This window comes from Trichomycterus rosablanca, chromosome 1 (assembly GCF_030014385.1).
Source record: "Trichomycterus rosablanca isolate fTriRos1 chromosome 1, fTriRos1.hap1, whole genome shotgun sequence".
NCBI lineage: Eukaryota > Metazoa > Chordata > Actinopteri > Siluriformes > Trichomycteridae > Trichomycterus > Trichomycterus rosablanca.
Window position 1 is genome coordinate 82226572 of NC_085988.1, and position 13935 is coordinate 82240506.

At 45.3% G+C, this 13935-nt stretch overlaps 1 protein-coding gene across 1 annotated transcript in view; it reads right to left on the reverse strand.

Moving 5' to 3' along the window:
• The window catches only part of sfmbt2 (Scm like with four mbt domains 2), a 61415-nt gene that overhangs the window by 28339 nt on the left and 19141 nt on the right, over positions 1–13935 (reverse strand). The window contains exons 3-5 of the mRNA XM_062996720.1: positions 12859–12953; positions 12506–12746; positions 7977–7997 (exon numbers count right to left, since the gene is read on the reverse strand). Of these exons, the coding sequence (XP_062852790.1) occupies positions 7977–7997; positions 12506–12746; positions 12859–12953 (357 nt within the window). The remainder of the gene's footprint in view (positions 1–7976; positions 7998–12505; positions 12747–12858; positions 12954–13935) is intronic.

Below are 13935 nucleotides of genomic sequence, written 5' to 3' on the forward strand. Positions count from 1 at the left end.
AAACTCTATTTTAGAAAGGTATATGTTTCTAATACATGAATTTCTATTTTATATGGTATGTTTCTATTCCATGATGATCTATTTTATATAAATATGTTTCTAATCAATGAAACTCTATTTTATGTAGGTATATGTTTCTAATCTATCAAATTCTATTTTATATAGGTATTTGTTTCTATTCTATGAGATTCTGTTTTATGTAGGTATATGTTTCTAATATATGAAATTCTATTTTATATAGATGTGTTTCTTTCTAATATATGAAATTTTATTTTACATAGGTATGTTTCTAATGCATGAGATTCTATTTTATATACTGTAGATATGTTTCTAATATATGAAATTCTATTTTATGTAGATATATGTTTCTAATCAATGAAACTATTTTATGTAGGTATATGTTTCTAATCTATGAAATTCTATTTTATATAGGTATATGTTTCTAATATATGAAACTATTTTATAAAGGTATATGTTTCTAATACATGAAATTCTATTTCATATAGGTATATGTTTCTAATATATGAAACTATTTTATATAGGTATATGTTTCTAGTCCATAAAATTCTATTTTATATGGTATGTTTCTATTTCATGATGATCTATTTTATATAAATATGTTTCTAATCAATGAAACTATTTTATGTAGGTATAGGTTTCTAATCCATCAAATTCTATTTTATATAGGTATATGTTTCTATTCTATCAAATTCTATTTCATATAGGTATATGTTTCTAATATATGAAATTCTATTTTATACAGGTATACGTTTCTATTCTATCAATTTCTATTTAATATAGGTATACATTTCTATTCAATGGACCTATATATGCTTCTATCATATAAAATTCTATTGTAGACAGGTATTTGTTTTTAATTAATAATTCTATTTTATATTGGTAAATGTTTTAGTCTATACAAATTCTATTTTATATAGGTATATGTTTATAATTTATGAAATTATATTTATATATGTATAAGTTTAATTTGTAAAATTATTTTTTAAATATGTATATCTTTATAATTCTATGAAATTCTATTTTAAACAGGTATATGTTTCTATTCTATGAAATTCTGTTTTATATAGGTATATGTTTTATTTTATGAAACTGTTTTAAATATGTATACATTTCTAATCTATGAAATTTTATTTTATATAGATATGTGTTTCTAATTCTATTTTATATAGGTATACATTTCTATTCTATGAACCTATATACATTTCTATTCTATAAAATTCTATTTTAGACAGGTATTTGTTTTTAATCCATGAAATTATATTTTATATAGGTATATGTTTCTATTGTATGAAATTTGAATAAGTCATTGTCTGTATTCTATTTTACAAATTCTATTTTTCAATTCTGTTTCCCAACACTTTATTCTACACATGTACAACATCTTGTTACATTATTATATAGTGTTGCAGTATATTTTATTATTCTATTCTGTGGTGTTACTGTAACATGTTGTACTATTTTCTGTTCCACTCCATTCATTTTTTTTTTCTGTGATGACTCCCTCATTTGGATAGTTTTGTTTATGAATCGGACTATTTGAATTGCAAAGTGATAAATGTCTGTTTGTAGAACAAATTGCCAGAGGACGACCACAACAAAAAGGTCTGAGAGGAATTTAAAAACACACCAGTGTCCACATAATAAAGATCTGTGTCGGATCTGAACACACTGATGATTTAAACGTAATTATATAAACAGTGTCTCAGAATCGTTTTTACAAAACAATAAAACTGCACAAGTCTGCACATACGGTTCTGTATGTGTATGTGTGTATGTGTGTATGTGCGTGTGTGTGTGTGTGTGTGTGTGTGTGTGTGTGTGACAGAGAGAGTGAGAGACTTCCTGTCCCAGAATGACAGTGCAATGCACAGTGTGTAATCTCCATAGCAAAATGTGTTTGTGTGTGTGTGTGTGTGTGTGTGTGTTTGTGCATATGCGCTAATCACTTAAGTAGCAAAACAACAGGAGTGTGTAGTCGTTGCCATGCCAACAAACCCCCCCATCCTTTACAGCAGCTAAGCATTATGGTCAGACTGTGTGAGTAGAACATGATCACTTCTTTAAAATAATTTAAAATATCACACACACACACACACACACACACACAATCTACAATCTTTTTCTCAATACTCAATACCATCTGGCTTTTAGCCCATCTAGCAATTAAAGCAGCAAGTATTCTTGGACACACCTGTACCAGCTTTGCACACCTGGATTTAAGCAGTTTATCCCTTTTGTCATGGCAGATCCTCATCACAAAGCTTTGTCAGATTTGGTAACAAGTGTCTCTCCTCAGATCTGGGTCTGGGTCTGGGCTTTGGCTGGGTCACTCAGGACATTCAAAGTTCATCTGAAGTCACTCCAGAACTGTTCTGGCTGTTAAAAAGCGGAACTGTCACCCCAGTCTGAGTTTGTATGTACCAGGGATGCAAATGTTGCCAGTCTGAGTCAACAAGTCTTAATAATTTAATTAATAAATTAAGTAAAACAGTGGAGATCGCTCAGGTGGCGCAGTGGTAAAATACGCTAGCACACCAGAGCTGGGATTTCGAAAACATCATATCGAATCTCAGCTCTGCCATCCGGCTGGCCTGGGCAGCTATATGAACATTGTTTATTCATATATTATATATATATCATATATATGTTCAAGAACATTGAACATATATTATTCGGGGAGTGCCTCTTCCCGACTATTTTCCCTGCGCCAAGGTTCCCGGTCCGTGGCTGATTATTCTATTGAGTTCTGGACCTTGGCCGCCGACTCGGGGTGGAACGACGAGGCCCTCCGGGAGGCTTTCCGGCAAGGTCTCATCGACTCCCTGAGGGATGAGTTGGCGGCAAGGGACGAGAGCCCCGACCTCCACTCCCTGGTAGCTCTGGCCATCCGCTTGGATAACCGCCTCCGCAGCCGCCGCCATGAAAGGGCGGCCAGAACCGGTTCCAGGCTACCTTCCCCTTTGACCTGTTCGAGCCCCTCAGAGCCCTCAGGTGCCTCCAGTGTTGCCCCTATACCCTTAGTACCAATGCCTGAACCCATGCAGTTGGGGCGTGCCCGGTTAACCCCCCAGGAGCGGGCTAACCGCTTCAGGGCCGGGCAATGCCTTTATTGTGGTCAGGCAGGCCATATTCTCCGGGCATGCCCTGTCCGGCCAAAAGAGGGCGCCCGTCAGTAGCCGTGGGGGTACTGGCGGGCGACTCTCAGCTATCCCCCCTCCCACAACTATCCCAATCCTCCCAGCAACGCCACCTCCGCATGCAGGCAACCCTTTGTTGCCATGGCTGCTCGGTCCCTCTCCAGGTCTTGGTGGACTCGGGTGCGGAGGACAACCTGTTAGACGAAGGGCTGGCAAGTCAGCTGGGGGGGACCCTGGAGCCCCTGGACCCTCCTATCACTGCGCGAGCCCTGGATGGACGGATCATTGCCCGGGTGACCCACCGTACCGCGCCTTTGTCCCTGATCCTCTCAGGAAACCACCGACACCAACAAACGTCGACTCTGTGGAATTCCTCGGGGTCGTTCTGGAGAGCGGCCAGGTTAGAGCCGACCCCCACAAGATCCGAGCGGTCACAGAGTGGCCTACCCCTACCACTCGGAAGGAGCTCCAACGCTTCCTGGGTTTCGCTAACTTCTACCGACGATTCATCCGAAACTACAGCCACGTGGCAGCACCCCTCACTCGCCTCACCTCGACTAAGATTTCCTTCACCTGGCCCCGGGAGGCAGAGGAAGCTTTCCTCCGGCTCAAGACTTTGTTCACTTCCGCCCCCATCCTCATCCAGCCCGACCCCGACAAGCAGTTCGTGGTGGAGGTGGATGCATCCGATACTGGGGTAGGGGCTGTGCTCTCCCAGCGGGTGAGTCCCGAGAACCCTCTGCACCCTTGTGCTTTTTTTTCACGTCGCCTTTCTTCAGCTGAGGCCAATTACGATGTCGGGGACCGTGAGCTACTGGCGGTGAAACTGGCCTTGGAGGAGTGGAGGCACTGGCTGGAGGGGGCCGCTCAGCCCTTTGTCGTCTGGACGGACCACAAGAATTTGTCTTACGTCCAGACGGCAAAGAGGCTGAACGCCAGGCAAGCCAGATGGGCACTGTTCTTCGCCCGTTTTGATTTTACTTTGACCTACCGGCCTGGATCCCGGAACATCAAACCGGACGCCCTCTCTCGCCAGTTTGCCCCGAAGGAAGCCCTCACCTCTTCCGAGACTATCCTCCCGCCGAGTCGACTTGTTGGGCTCCTCACTTGGGACGTTCGTCGTCTAGTCACCGAAGCCCAGGCCCAGGAACCAGACCCCAGGACAGGAACCCAAACCCGTCTCTTCGTCCCGGCCACAGCTCGCTCGCCGGTCCTTCAATGGGCCCATGAGTCCCGCGTCGCCTGCCATCCCGGGACTAGTCGTACCTTATCCTTCCTAAAGAGGCATTTCTGGTGGCCAACCTTGGAGAAGGATGTTGGGGAATTTGTGGCGGCCTGTACCACCTGTGCACGCAGCAAAGCATCCCATCAATCTCCTGCGGGGCTACTTCAGCCTCTCCCTATCCCGAGTCGCCCATGGTCCCATATTGCCTTGGACTTCGTCACGGGCCTTCCGGATTCCAACGGGAACACAGTCATCCTCACCATCGTTGACCGGTTTTCCAAGGCCGTACATTTTGCTGCTCTGCCGAAGCTCCCCACAGCCTTCCAAACAGCAGAACTTTTAGTTAATCTAGTTTTTCGCGTTCATGGAATACCATTGGACATTGTGTCAGACCGAGGACCCCAATTCACCTCCCAGGTTTGGAAGGCCTTCTGCGGGGCGCTGGGCGCCACAGTCAGCCTTTCCTCCGGCTTCCACCCACAGTCCAACGGTCAGGCGGAGAGGACCAACCAGGGCCTGGAGTCGGCCTTACGGTGCATGGCTGCTCGCAACCCCAAGGCCTGGAGCTCCCACCTGGCCTGGGTCGAGTATGCCCACAACTCTCTAGTGTCATCTGCCACAGGTTTGTCCCCCTTCGAGGCCTCCTTAGGCTACCAGCCACCACTGTTCCCCGAACAAGAAGCCGATGTGGCAGTCCCCTCTGTTGGGCACCACCTTCGCAGGTGCCGAAGACTCTGGCGCTCCACCAGGACCACCCTCCTGCGCACTCGGGACGCCAACCGGCAGTCGGCCGATCATCGTCGAAGACCGGCCCCCCCCTATGCTCCTGGTCAAGCTGTCTGGTTGTCCACCCTTCACATCCCCTTACGTGTTGAGTCTCGGAAACTCTCCCCCCGCTTCATCGGCCCCTACACCGTCGAGAAGGTCATCAACCCCACGTCGGTACGACTGAAACTCCCCCGCCACATGCGGATCCACCCCACATTCCACGTCTCCCAGCTCAAGCCCGTGGTTTCCTCACCCTTGAACCCTCCGACCGAACCCCCACCACCCCCCCGGCTCATCGATGGGCATCCGGCATACACGGTTCGCCGGTTGCTGGATGTCCGTAGACGTGGTCGGGGCCTCCAATACCTGGTAGATTGGGAGGGTTATGGGCCTGAGGAGCGGTCGTGGGTTCCCCGGGTTGCCATCCTTGACTCCAACCTGGTCCGTGAGTTCCACCGTCTACATCCTGATAGACCCGGTAGGCCACCTAGAGGTGGCCGTTGAGGGGGGGGTACTGTTAGGATCCGCCAGCGCTTACCTTTCATTTTCAGGGTTTCCCAGCGTTTTGTTTTCATTCCGGTTTGTATTTTGTTTTTCTCCGTTTTCTTTAGTTTCCCCGATCGCTTTTGTTCTTGGTGGTGGTTTGCGTTTGTTTTCCCGTTTTGCTCCCTTCTCCCCCTAGCGGCCTGGAGCGGTACTGTTTTCGGAGGTTGCTGCGGTTCCAGCCAATAGATCGCTGGAGGGCGGACCCCACACACACCTGCGCCTCATTCCTCATCTCATCAACTCCTGCATTTAAACGCCGGCTTTTCTCTCACTCGTGGCCAGATTGTCTGCTTGCCATACGACCTTCCCTGCGTTCCTGCCGTTCCTGGTTCTCCTGTGTTCCTGCCGTTCCTGGTTTTCCTGCCGTTCCGCCGTTCCTGGTTCTCCTGTGCTCCTGTCGTTCCTGGTTTTCCTGCCGTTCCTGGTTCTCCTGTGTTCCTGCCGTTCCTGGTCATCCTGCATTCCTGCCGTTCTTGGTTCTCCTGCGTTCCTGCCGTTCCTGGTCATCCTGCATTCCTGCCGTTCTTGGTTCTCCTGCGTTCCTGCCGTTCCTGGTCTGCATTCCGGTTCATCACTCCTGGTCATCAGTCCGCCCTGCAGTTCCCCGGCGCTTCCAGTACCGCTCCTGCCGCTCCCCTCTCGTTTTCTGTTATCCTTTGGTTGTTTGTTTTGGTCTGTTATTTATTATTTGTTTAATAAACATTGTATTATTACTTCTGGGTTTTTGGTTGTTTGTGCACTCGCCTTTGGGTTCCCCCCTAGTCCTTGGTGGGTTATGACCATAACCTAACAGTTTAGCTGTTGTTAATCCAGGGGAGGGAGCCGGAAAGGGACCTCATAACTGATGCAATTAAGACCTCTGCTGGCTGATTGATGGCGTCTGCACAGAGTAGAGGAAAAATGCTGATCAGGGTGCGTCTCTCCGTACACGAAGCTGATCGCATAGGAACTTGCCGCATGCAGGTGAAAAGATATGGTCAGATGGGGCGTGTATCAGTTCGGTCTCTCCCCAATCGGGGTGGGAATCAGCACCAGTAGAGAGGAAGCATAAGACAATTGAGTATAAATTGGATGCACTAAAAATCGGGAGGAAAAAGGGAGAAAATGCATTTAAAAAAGCAGCTACCTGTCCTGTCATGAATGTAACCAAAGTGTGTAAAACATGACGTTGAAATCCTAATAAATTAATAATAAAAGTTAACAAGCTATTTTTGTTTTCTGGCAGATCAGATTTTGAAGAGTTTTTGGATGTTCAGTGGTTATTTTCACATTGTTGGTAGTTTTATGCAAAGATTAATGAAACATTAGTCTGATATAATCTCGCTCGTACTGTTGCCACTCTTAGATAACACGCCGGCTGTCTTAATCCACAAAACACGCAATCATTTTTACTATTAAGTTCCTGTGTAGTAATAAACCGTTACTCACTCACTCACTCACTGTCTTAACTGTCAGATTAGGGTCGCGGAGGCGTGCTGGAGCCTATCCCAGCTTTTCCATGGGCACAAGGCACACAGTAACACCCTGGACAGGGCGCCAGTCCATCGCAAGGACGGACACACACACACACACACACATACCCATTCACCTATAGGGCAATTCAGTGTCTCCAATTAACCTGTATTAGGACTGTGGGAGGAAACCGGAGCTCCCGGAGCTACCCACCGAGCCACCGTGCCGCCCCAAACCGTTACTCAAGACTCCTTATGCAGCCTGAAGTTCCCTTCAAACTGAACGCTTTACTCCATACGGTTTGGAATCTCACTTAAAATTTCCTCACAGGGAACTACTGGGGTGATTGGAATTGGAATGCACCTAAAATCTTGATAAACCAGGTGCAAAAGGGTCTCGATCTCTCTCTCTCTCTATCAATCTCAATCTGTTTCCCAATCTCTCACTGATTCAATCTTTCTTTCCCAATCTTTCTCTTAATCTTTCCCCTTATATCTCATTCCTACAATCTCTCTCTCTCTCTCTCTCGTTCTCAATCTTTAACTCTCTCAGTATCTTTCTCTTTTACTCTGTGATCTCTCATTCATTTTTTTACTGCACCCACACTAGCAAGAAAGCAGCACAAAAAAAATAAATAAATAAATGAAATAATAACATTAATCAGAGGAAAAACATGCAGTAACAAAAGTGAAGAAAAAGTTCAGAGAAAGAGGAGCTCCTTATCCAAAATGAAAATATAGATGGGGCAGAACAAAGCACCAAACAAATTAAATGCATGCAGTGAGGAGGGGGTGTGAGAGGGGGTGTGTGTGGAGGGGGCAGCTTACCTGATCTCAGGTAAACGTTATCTGGGAAACAAACAGACAGGAACACAGATGACTAGCAGATACACAGAGAGGCACAACTTACACAAACATGCATGAATACACAACAAAAAAAAATTGCCCACAACAGGGCAGTTGTAGCCTAATGGTTAAGGTACTGGACTAGTAATCAAATGGTCGCTGATTCAAGCCCCACCACTGCCAGGTTGCAAACTGCTGGGCCCTTCAGCAAGGCCCTTCACACTTAATTGCTTCGACTTTACACTGATCAGCCATAACATTATAACCACCTCCTTGTTTCTACACTCACTGTCCATTTTATCAGCTCCACTTACCATATAGAGTGTAGTCCATCTGTTTCTCTACATGCTTTGTTAGTGGTCAATGGTCAGGACTCTCCCAGGACCACTACAGAGCAGGTATTATTTAGTTGGTCGATGATTCTCAGCACTGCAGTGACACTGACATGGTGGTGGTGTGTTAGTGTGTGTTGTGCTGGTATGAGTGGATAAGACACAGCAGCGCTGATGGAGTTTTTAAACACCCCACTGTCACTGCTGGACTGAGAATAGTCTACCAACCAAAAACATCCAGCCTACAGCGCCCAGTGGGCAGTGTCCTGTGACCACTGATGGAGGTCTACAAGATGACCAACTCAAACAGCAGCAATAGATGAGCGATCGTCTCTGACTTTACATCTACAAGGTGGACCGACTAGGTAGGAGTGTCTAATAGAGGGGACAGTGAGTGGACACGGTATTTAAAAACTCCAGCAGCGCTGCTGTGTCTGATCCACTCATACCAGCACAACAAACACTAACACACCACCACCATGTCAGTGTCACTGCAGTGCTGAGAATGATCCACCACCTAAATAATACCTGACCATTGAAGAACAGGGTGAAAGCAGGCTAAAAAGGTACAGTATGTAGAGAAACAGATGGCAGGTACAGAGGCCACACCTCCATTACTGAGACTGACCGGTACAGAGGCCACACTTTCTTTATGGAGACTGACCAGTACAGAGGCCACACCTCCTTTACTGAGACTGACAGGTACAGAGGCCACACCTCCTTTACTGGGACTGAACGGTACAGAGGCCATGCCTTCTTTACTAACACTGAATGGTACAAAGGCCACACCTCCTTGTCTATTGTAAAAAGCGCTATATAAATAAAGTTGACTTGACTTGACTTGACAGAGGACACACCTTCTTTACTCAGACTGACGGGTACAGAGGACACACCTCCTTTACTGATACTGACAGGTACAGAGGCCACACCTCCTTTACTGAGACTGACCGGTACAGAGGCCACACTTTCTTTATGGAGACTGACCAGTACAGAGGCCACACCTCCTTTACTGAGACTGACAGGTACAGAGGCCACACCTCCTTTACTGGGACTGAACGGTACAGAGGCCACGCCTTCTTTACTAACACTGAATGGTACAAAGGCCACACCTCCTTGTCTATTGTAAAAAGCGCTATATAAATAAAGTTGACTTGACTTGACTTGACAGAGGACACACCTTCTTTACTCAGACTGACGGGTACAGAGGACACACCTCCTTTACTCAGACTGACGGGTACAGAGGACACACTTTTTTTACAGAGACTGACAGGTACAGAAGACACTTATCCTACACAAGTACACTAGTTTGTATGAGTGATCAGAGTGTCTCTGACCCAGTCACAGACAATTCATGTTGTATGTCAAGTCAAGTCAACTTTATTTATATAGCGCTTTTTACAATAGACATTGTCTCAAAGCAACTTTACAAAATCCAGGACCAACAGATACAAAAAACCCCTGTTGAGCAAGCCGAGGGCGACTGTGGCAAGGAAAAACTCCCTGAAAATTACAGGAAGAAACCTTGAGAGGAACCAGACTCAGCAGGGCCCATCCTTCTTGGGTGGCCAGGAGGATAAAACGTGACGTGTGGTGACGTGTTAGCAAAAAGCTAAATCTGAAAGCTTCAGTCAGAAATGTTCTCATCGGTTTCTATGATCACGTCCCGGTACCATTTGGGGCCGAGACTCTATTGCTCAGTTGCTCAGTTGCTCTATTTCTGCCAGTGAGATTCTAAAGCTTTTGTTGTCTCTAGAGGGACAAGCACAGCTATTATTTAAAGTGCTAAAGTCAACACACACACACACACGCACACACAGAAAAACACAAGCACACACTGTTAACTGTTATCCCTTTATAACACTAAGAAAATTACGATCCATTTCAGCATGTAAAGAAACAATCAATCTTCTATTAGTGACTTTTTTCTATTTATTTATGCATTTTCTCCCGATTTAGCATAGTCAATCTGTCTTCCACTGCTGGGGATCCCTGATTGCGTTTGAAGAGGGTATATTGCTGCTCAGGTGCCCTCCGATGTGGGCGCAGTCCTAGCGGACCCCTTCTTTTTGCCCATTCTGCACAGGCGTCTCTATCTGCTAACCAGGGTCCTTACACAGTGTTTGAAGACCGCACCCACTTTAGTCCGGTCACCCCACCCAGCAGACACGGTGGCCAATTATTGTCTGGTGCAGGCACCGCTAGATGGTGCCCAGCCGACCGGTGGCAGAGCCGAGATTCGAAACGAGATGTTCAGAATCTCTGCGCTGGTGTGCTAGCGGAATAGTGACATTTAACGTACTTAATGAATGATTAAATGATTTAAATTGATATTAATTTTTAAAATGATTTGTTTAACAGGGTGTAACAGGGCGTCCACACTGAGTTTGAACCATTTGATTCGCAACCATTCGATTACTAGTCCAATACCTACCTACCTACCGCTAACCCTTGTTGTAAAAGCAGCAGCGAATTCACAATTGGAAATGACTATAATGAGAGATATAGGGAAAAAATCTTGGCTGTGTAATGTTTTGTTTAATGACGTGACAAATATGCAAAAAACAAAGACAATCAGAGAGAGTCAATTATTTCTTGGCAGTGGAAGTGTGGAGTGATAATAACCAAGCCAAGATGAGCTTATAATAGGTTTTATGAAAAAAAAAAAACTGTAAGAGAAGAATCATTAATGAAGGTCAGAGCTCTAAAAAAACACTCCATAATTTTTCATCTACACAGTCCACCTTAACATAACAAGGCGTGTGTGATGCTAAGCTCAGATTTAATAAGAACTGTATGCACTATTCATTTCTTAAGGTCACTACAGTAAAATTACTAAACGTAGATATTAATGATACTTCAAAGCCTGAACATTGAAGAAGGAGGAAGAAAGAAAGATGCATTCAGGCTTTTAAAAACAAGTGTATCAGAAAACGAAGATGATCACCACTGAGCAGGTTTACGAGATGGCCAGAACAGAAAATAGGCCAGAACATTAAAGGTGGTGAAATAACAGGACTTGTGAAAAGACTCTGAAGATGAACTGACAACATCAAGACGTGGATCACATTATAAGGGGCTAGTCTGCTACCAGCAACACAAGACACGATAACTGTATAATAACGCCCAGGTGGCGATATTCCGCTGGCTCAACAATTCCGAGATTCTGAACTCCTCTGTTCGAAACTAGGCGTTTCTGCTAGGGCGGGATAACCGGACTTTGTGGGTGGGGTCTTCAAATGCTGTGTAAGGACCCTGATAAGCAGATAAGCAGATGGGTGAAAAAGGGTTCCGCTAAGGGCTGCATGTGGGTCGGAGGAGGCATGAGCAGCAATATACCCACCTCGACTGCAATCAGGGATCCCTAAGCAGCAGAAGACAGACTGACTACACTAAATTGGGAGAAAATGGGAGAAAATGCATCAATACAATAGAAAAATCAAGCAGATCACTTCTTCCAGACCAGAGGAGACTGTTATTGCTACAAATAGAGGTTGGAGAGACTCCATAGTAATGCCCATGGTTTTGGAAAAGAGTGTTCAACAAGTGCCCAGTCAGGTGGCCATATACTTTTGTCCACATAGTGTGGACATGCTATGGCAAAGCTCTGGCTCATTGAGATATGGACTCCACAAGACATCTGAAGGAGTGCTGTGGGATCCAGTATCTGGACATTACCAGCAGGTCCTTCAGTTTCTGTATGTTTCCAGTTGAATCGTCCTACAGTCCAACCAGGTGCCATCTCCTACATTAGTGAACGATGTGCATGTGCCTAGCCGTCCACAAATTTTGGAGACAATTGGTGGAGCCAATTAACCAATCCACTGCTTCACCGTCCAGCTCCGATGCCTGTGTACCCACTGCAGGTGCTTTTAATGCTGGGAAGGAGTTAGGAGTTAGCCATATAAGCTCTTCTCTTGGTCTGGGCCATAGCCTTCATGTCCTTTGCCATCAACAAATCTTAGCTCTGCCTTAGACTATTGGTGGGTACTGCCCACGGCTGCCAGGTTTTTCATCTGCTGCATTCATTACATGTACTATGAGGAACTACCATCAGCCCAACGTTTAACCTATTTCTGACCATGACCTGTACAAATGTGGTCCTAAACCATCTACATTACTCCACTATGTGCACCACCCGCCTACAGGACGTGTTTAAGTTCTTATGAACGTGTGCGCTACCTTCAGGCGGCTGCAGCAGTTTGTTGTTCTGAGTGCACCATCCGACGGGATGCAGCTCTGCCGTCATGACATCGCACCAGAAGTCGGCACTCCGGTCGTCGCCGTAACCGCAGTATCGTAGCAGCAGCAGCTGGCCGCAGGTCGTGATGACCGTGGCCACCCAGTATGAACCGGGACGACTTCTGTCGGCCACCTCCAGCTTCATCCCGGCCTGGAAACTGCTCTGCAGACTCAGCTCCACCTGGAAGCACCACACACAAGACAACATGAGAGGTCCATCCTGCCCTCCATCCAACCAAGAACCATCAAAACTAAAGAAAAAAGCTTCCTTTATTTATCAGGGCAGAACTTACATGTCTGAATGAGGTGTGTGATGCTCCTGTGGCTCCAGTTTCCTCCAGATATTCCTCCCAGTTAAACTCCAGTTCCTCGTCCTCACACTCCATATCTGAGAGAAAACATTGTAGTCAAAAGTTTACATTTCAAGCAACATGAACACTTTATGACCAGAAGTATGTGGACACCTGAAAATGATTTTGTTTGTTCATCCTATTACACCGATCAGCCATAACATTAAAACCACCTCCTTGTTTCTACACTCACTGTCCATTTTATCAGCTCCACTTACCTTATAGAAGCACTTTGTAGTTCTACAATTACTGACTGTAGTCCATCTGTTTCTCTACATACTTGTTTTAGCTTGCTTTCACCCTGTTCTTCAATGGTCAGGACCCCCACAGGACCACCACAGAGCAGGTATTATTTAGGTGGTGGATCATTCTCAGCACTGCAGTGACACTGACATGGTGGTGGTGTGTTAGTGTGTGTTGTGCTGGTATGAGTGTATCAGACACAGCAGCGCTGCTGGAGTTTTAAAATACCGTGTCCACTCACTGTCCACTCTATTAGACACTCTTACCTAGTTGGTTCACCTTGTAGATGTAAAGTCAGAGACGATCGCTCATCTATTGCTGCTGTTTGAGTTGGTCATCTTCTAGACCATCATCAGTGGTCACAGGACGCTGCCCATGAGGCACTGTTGGCTGGATATATTTTAGGTTGGTGGACTATTCTCAGTCCAGCAGTGACAGTGATGTGTTTAAAAACTTCTATATGGTAAGTGGAGCTGATAAAATGGACAGTGAGTGTAGAAACAATGAGGTGGTTTTAATGTTATGGCTGATCGGTGTATTAACAGCCCTTCTGCTCAGACTTTTGGGATAGGTTCTCAAGCAAGATCAACAGAGCTGAGATTCTATTCCAGTAGACAGCGGCACAGTTTTTACACTATATTTATTTTCAGTCAGTTCCAGCTATGTTAAACAGTGGTCTTGTTTCTAACATTAAAAAAAGAACACACAATCTGAGCACCACCAAAACAAGCTTATCATTACATTAACTCAGACTGTGTGAAAAAAGAAGAAGTATCA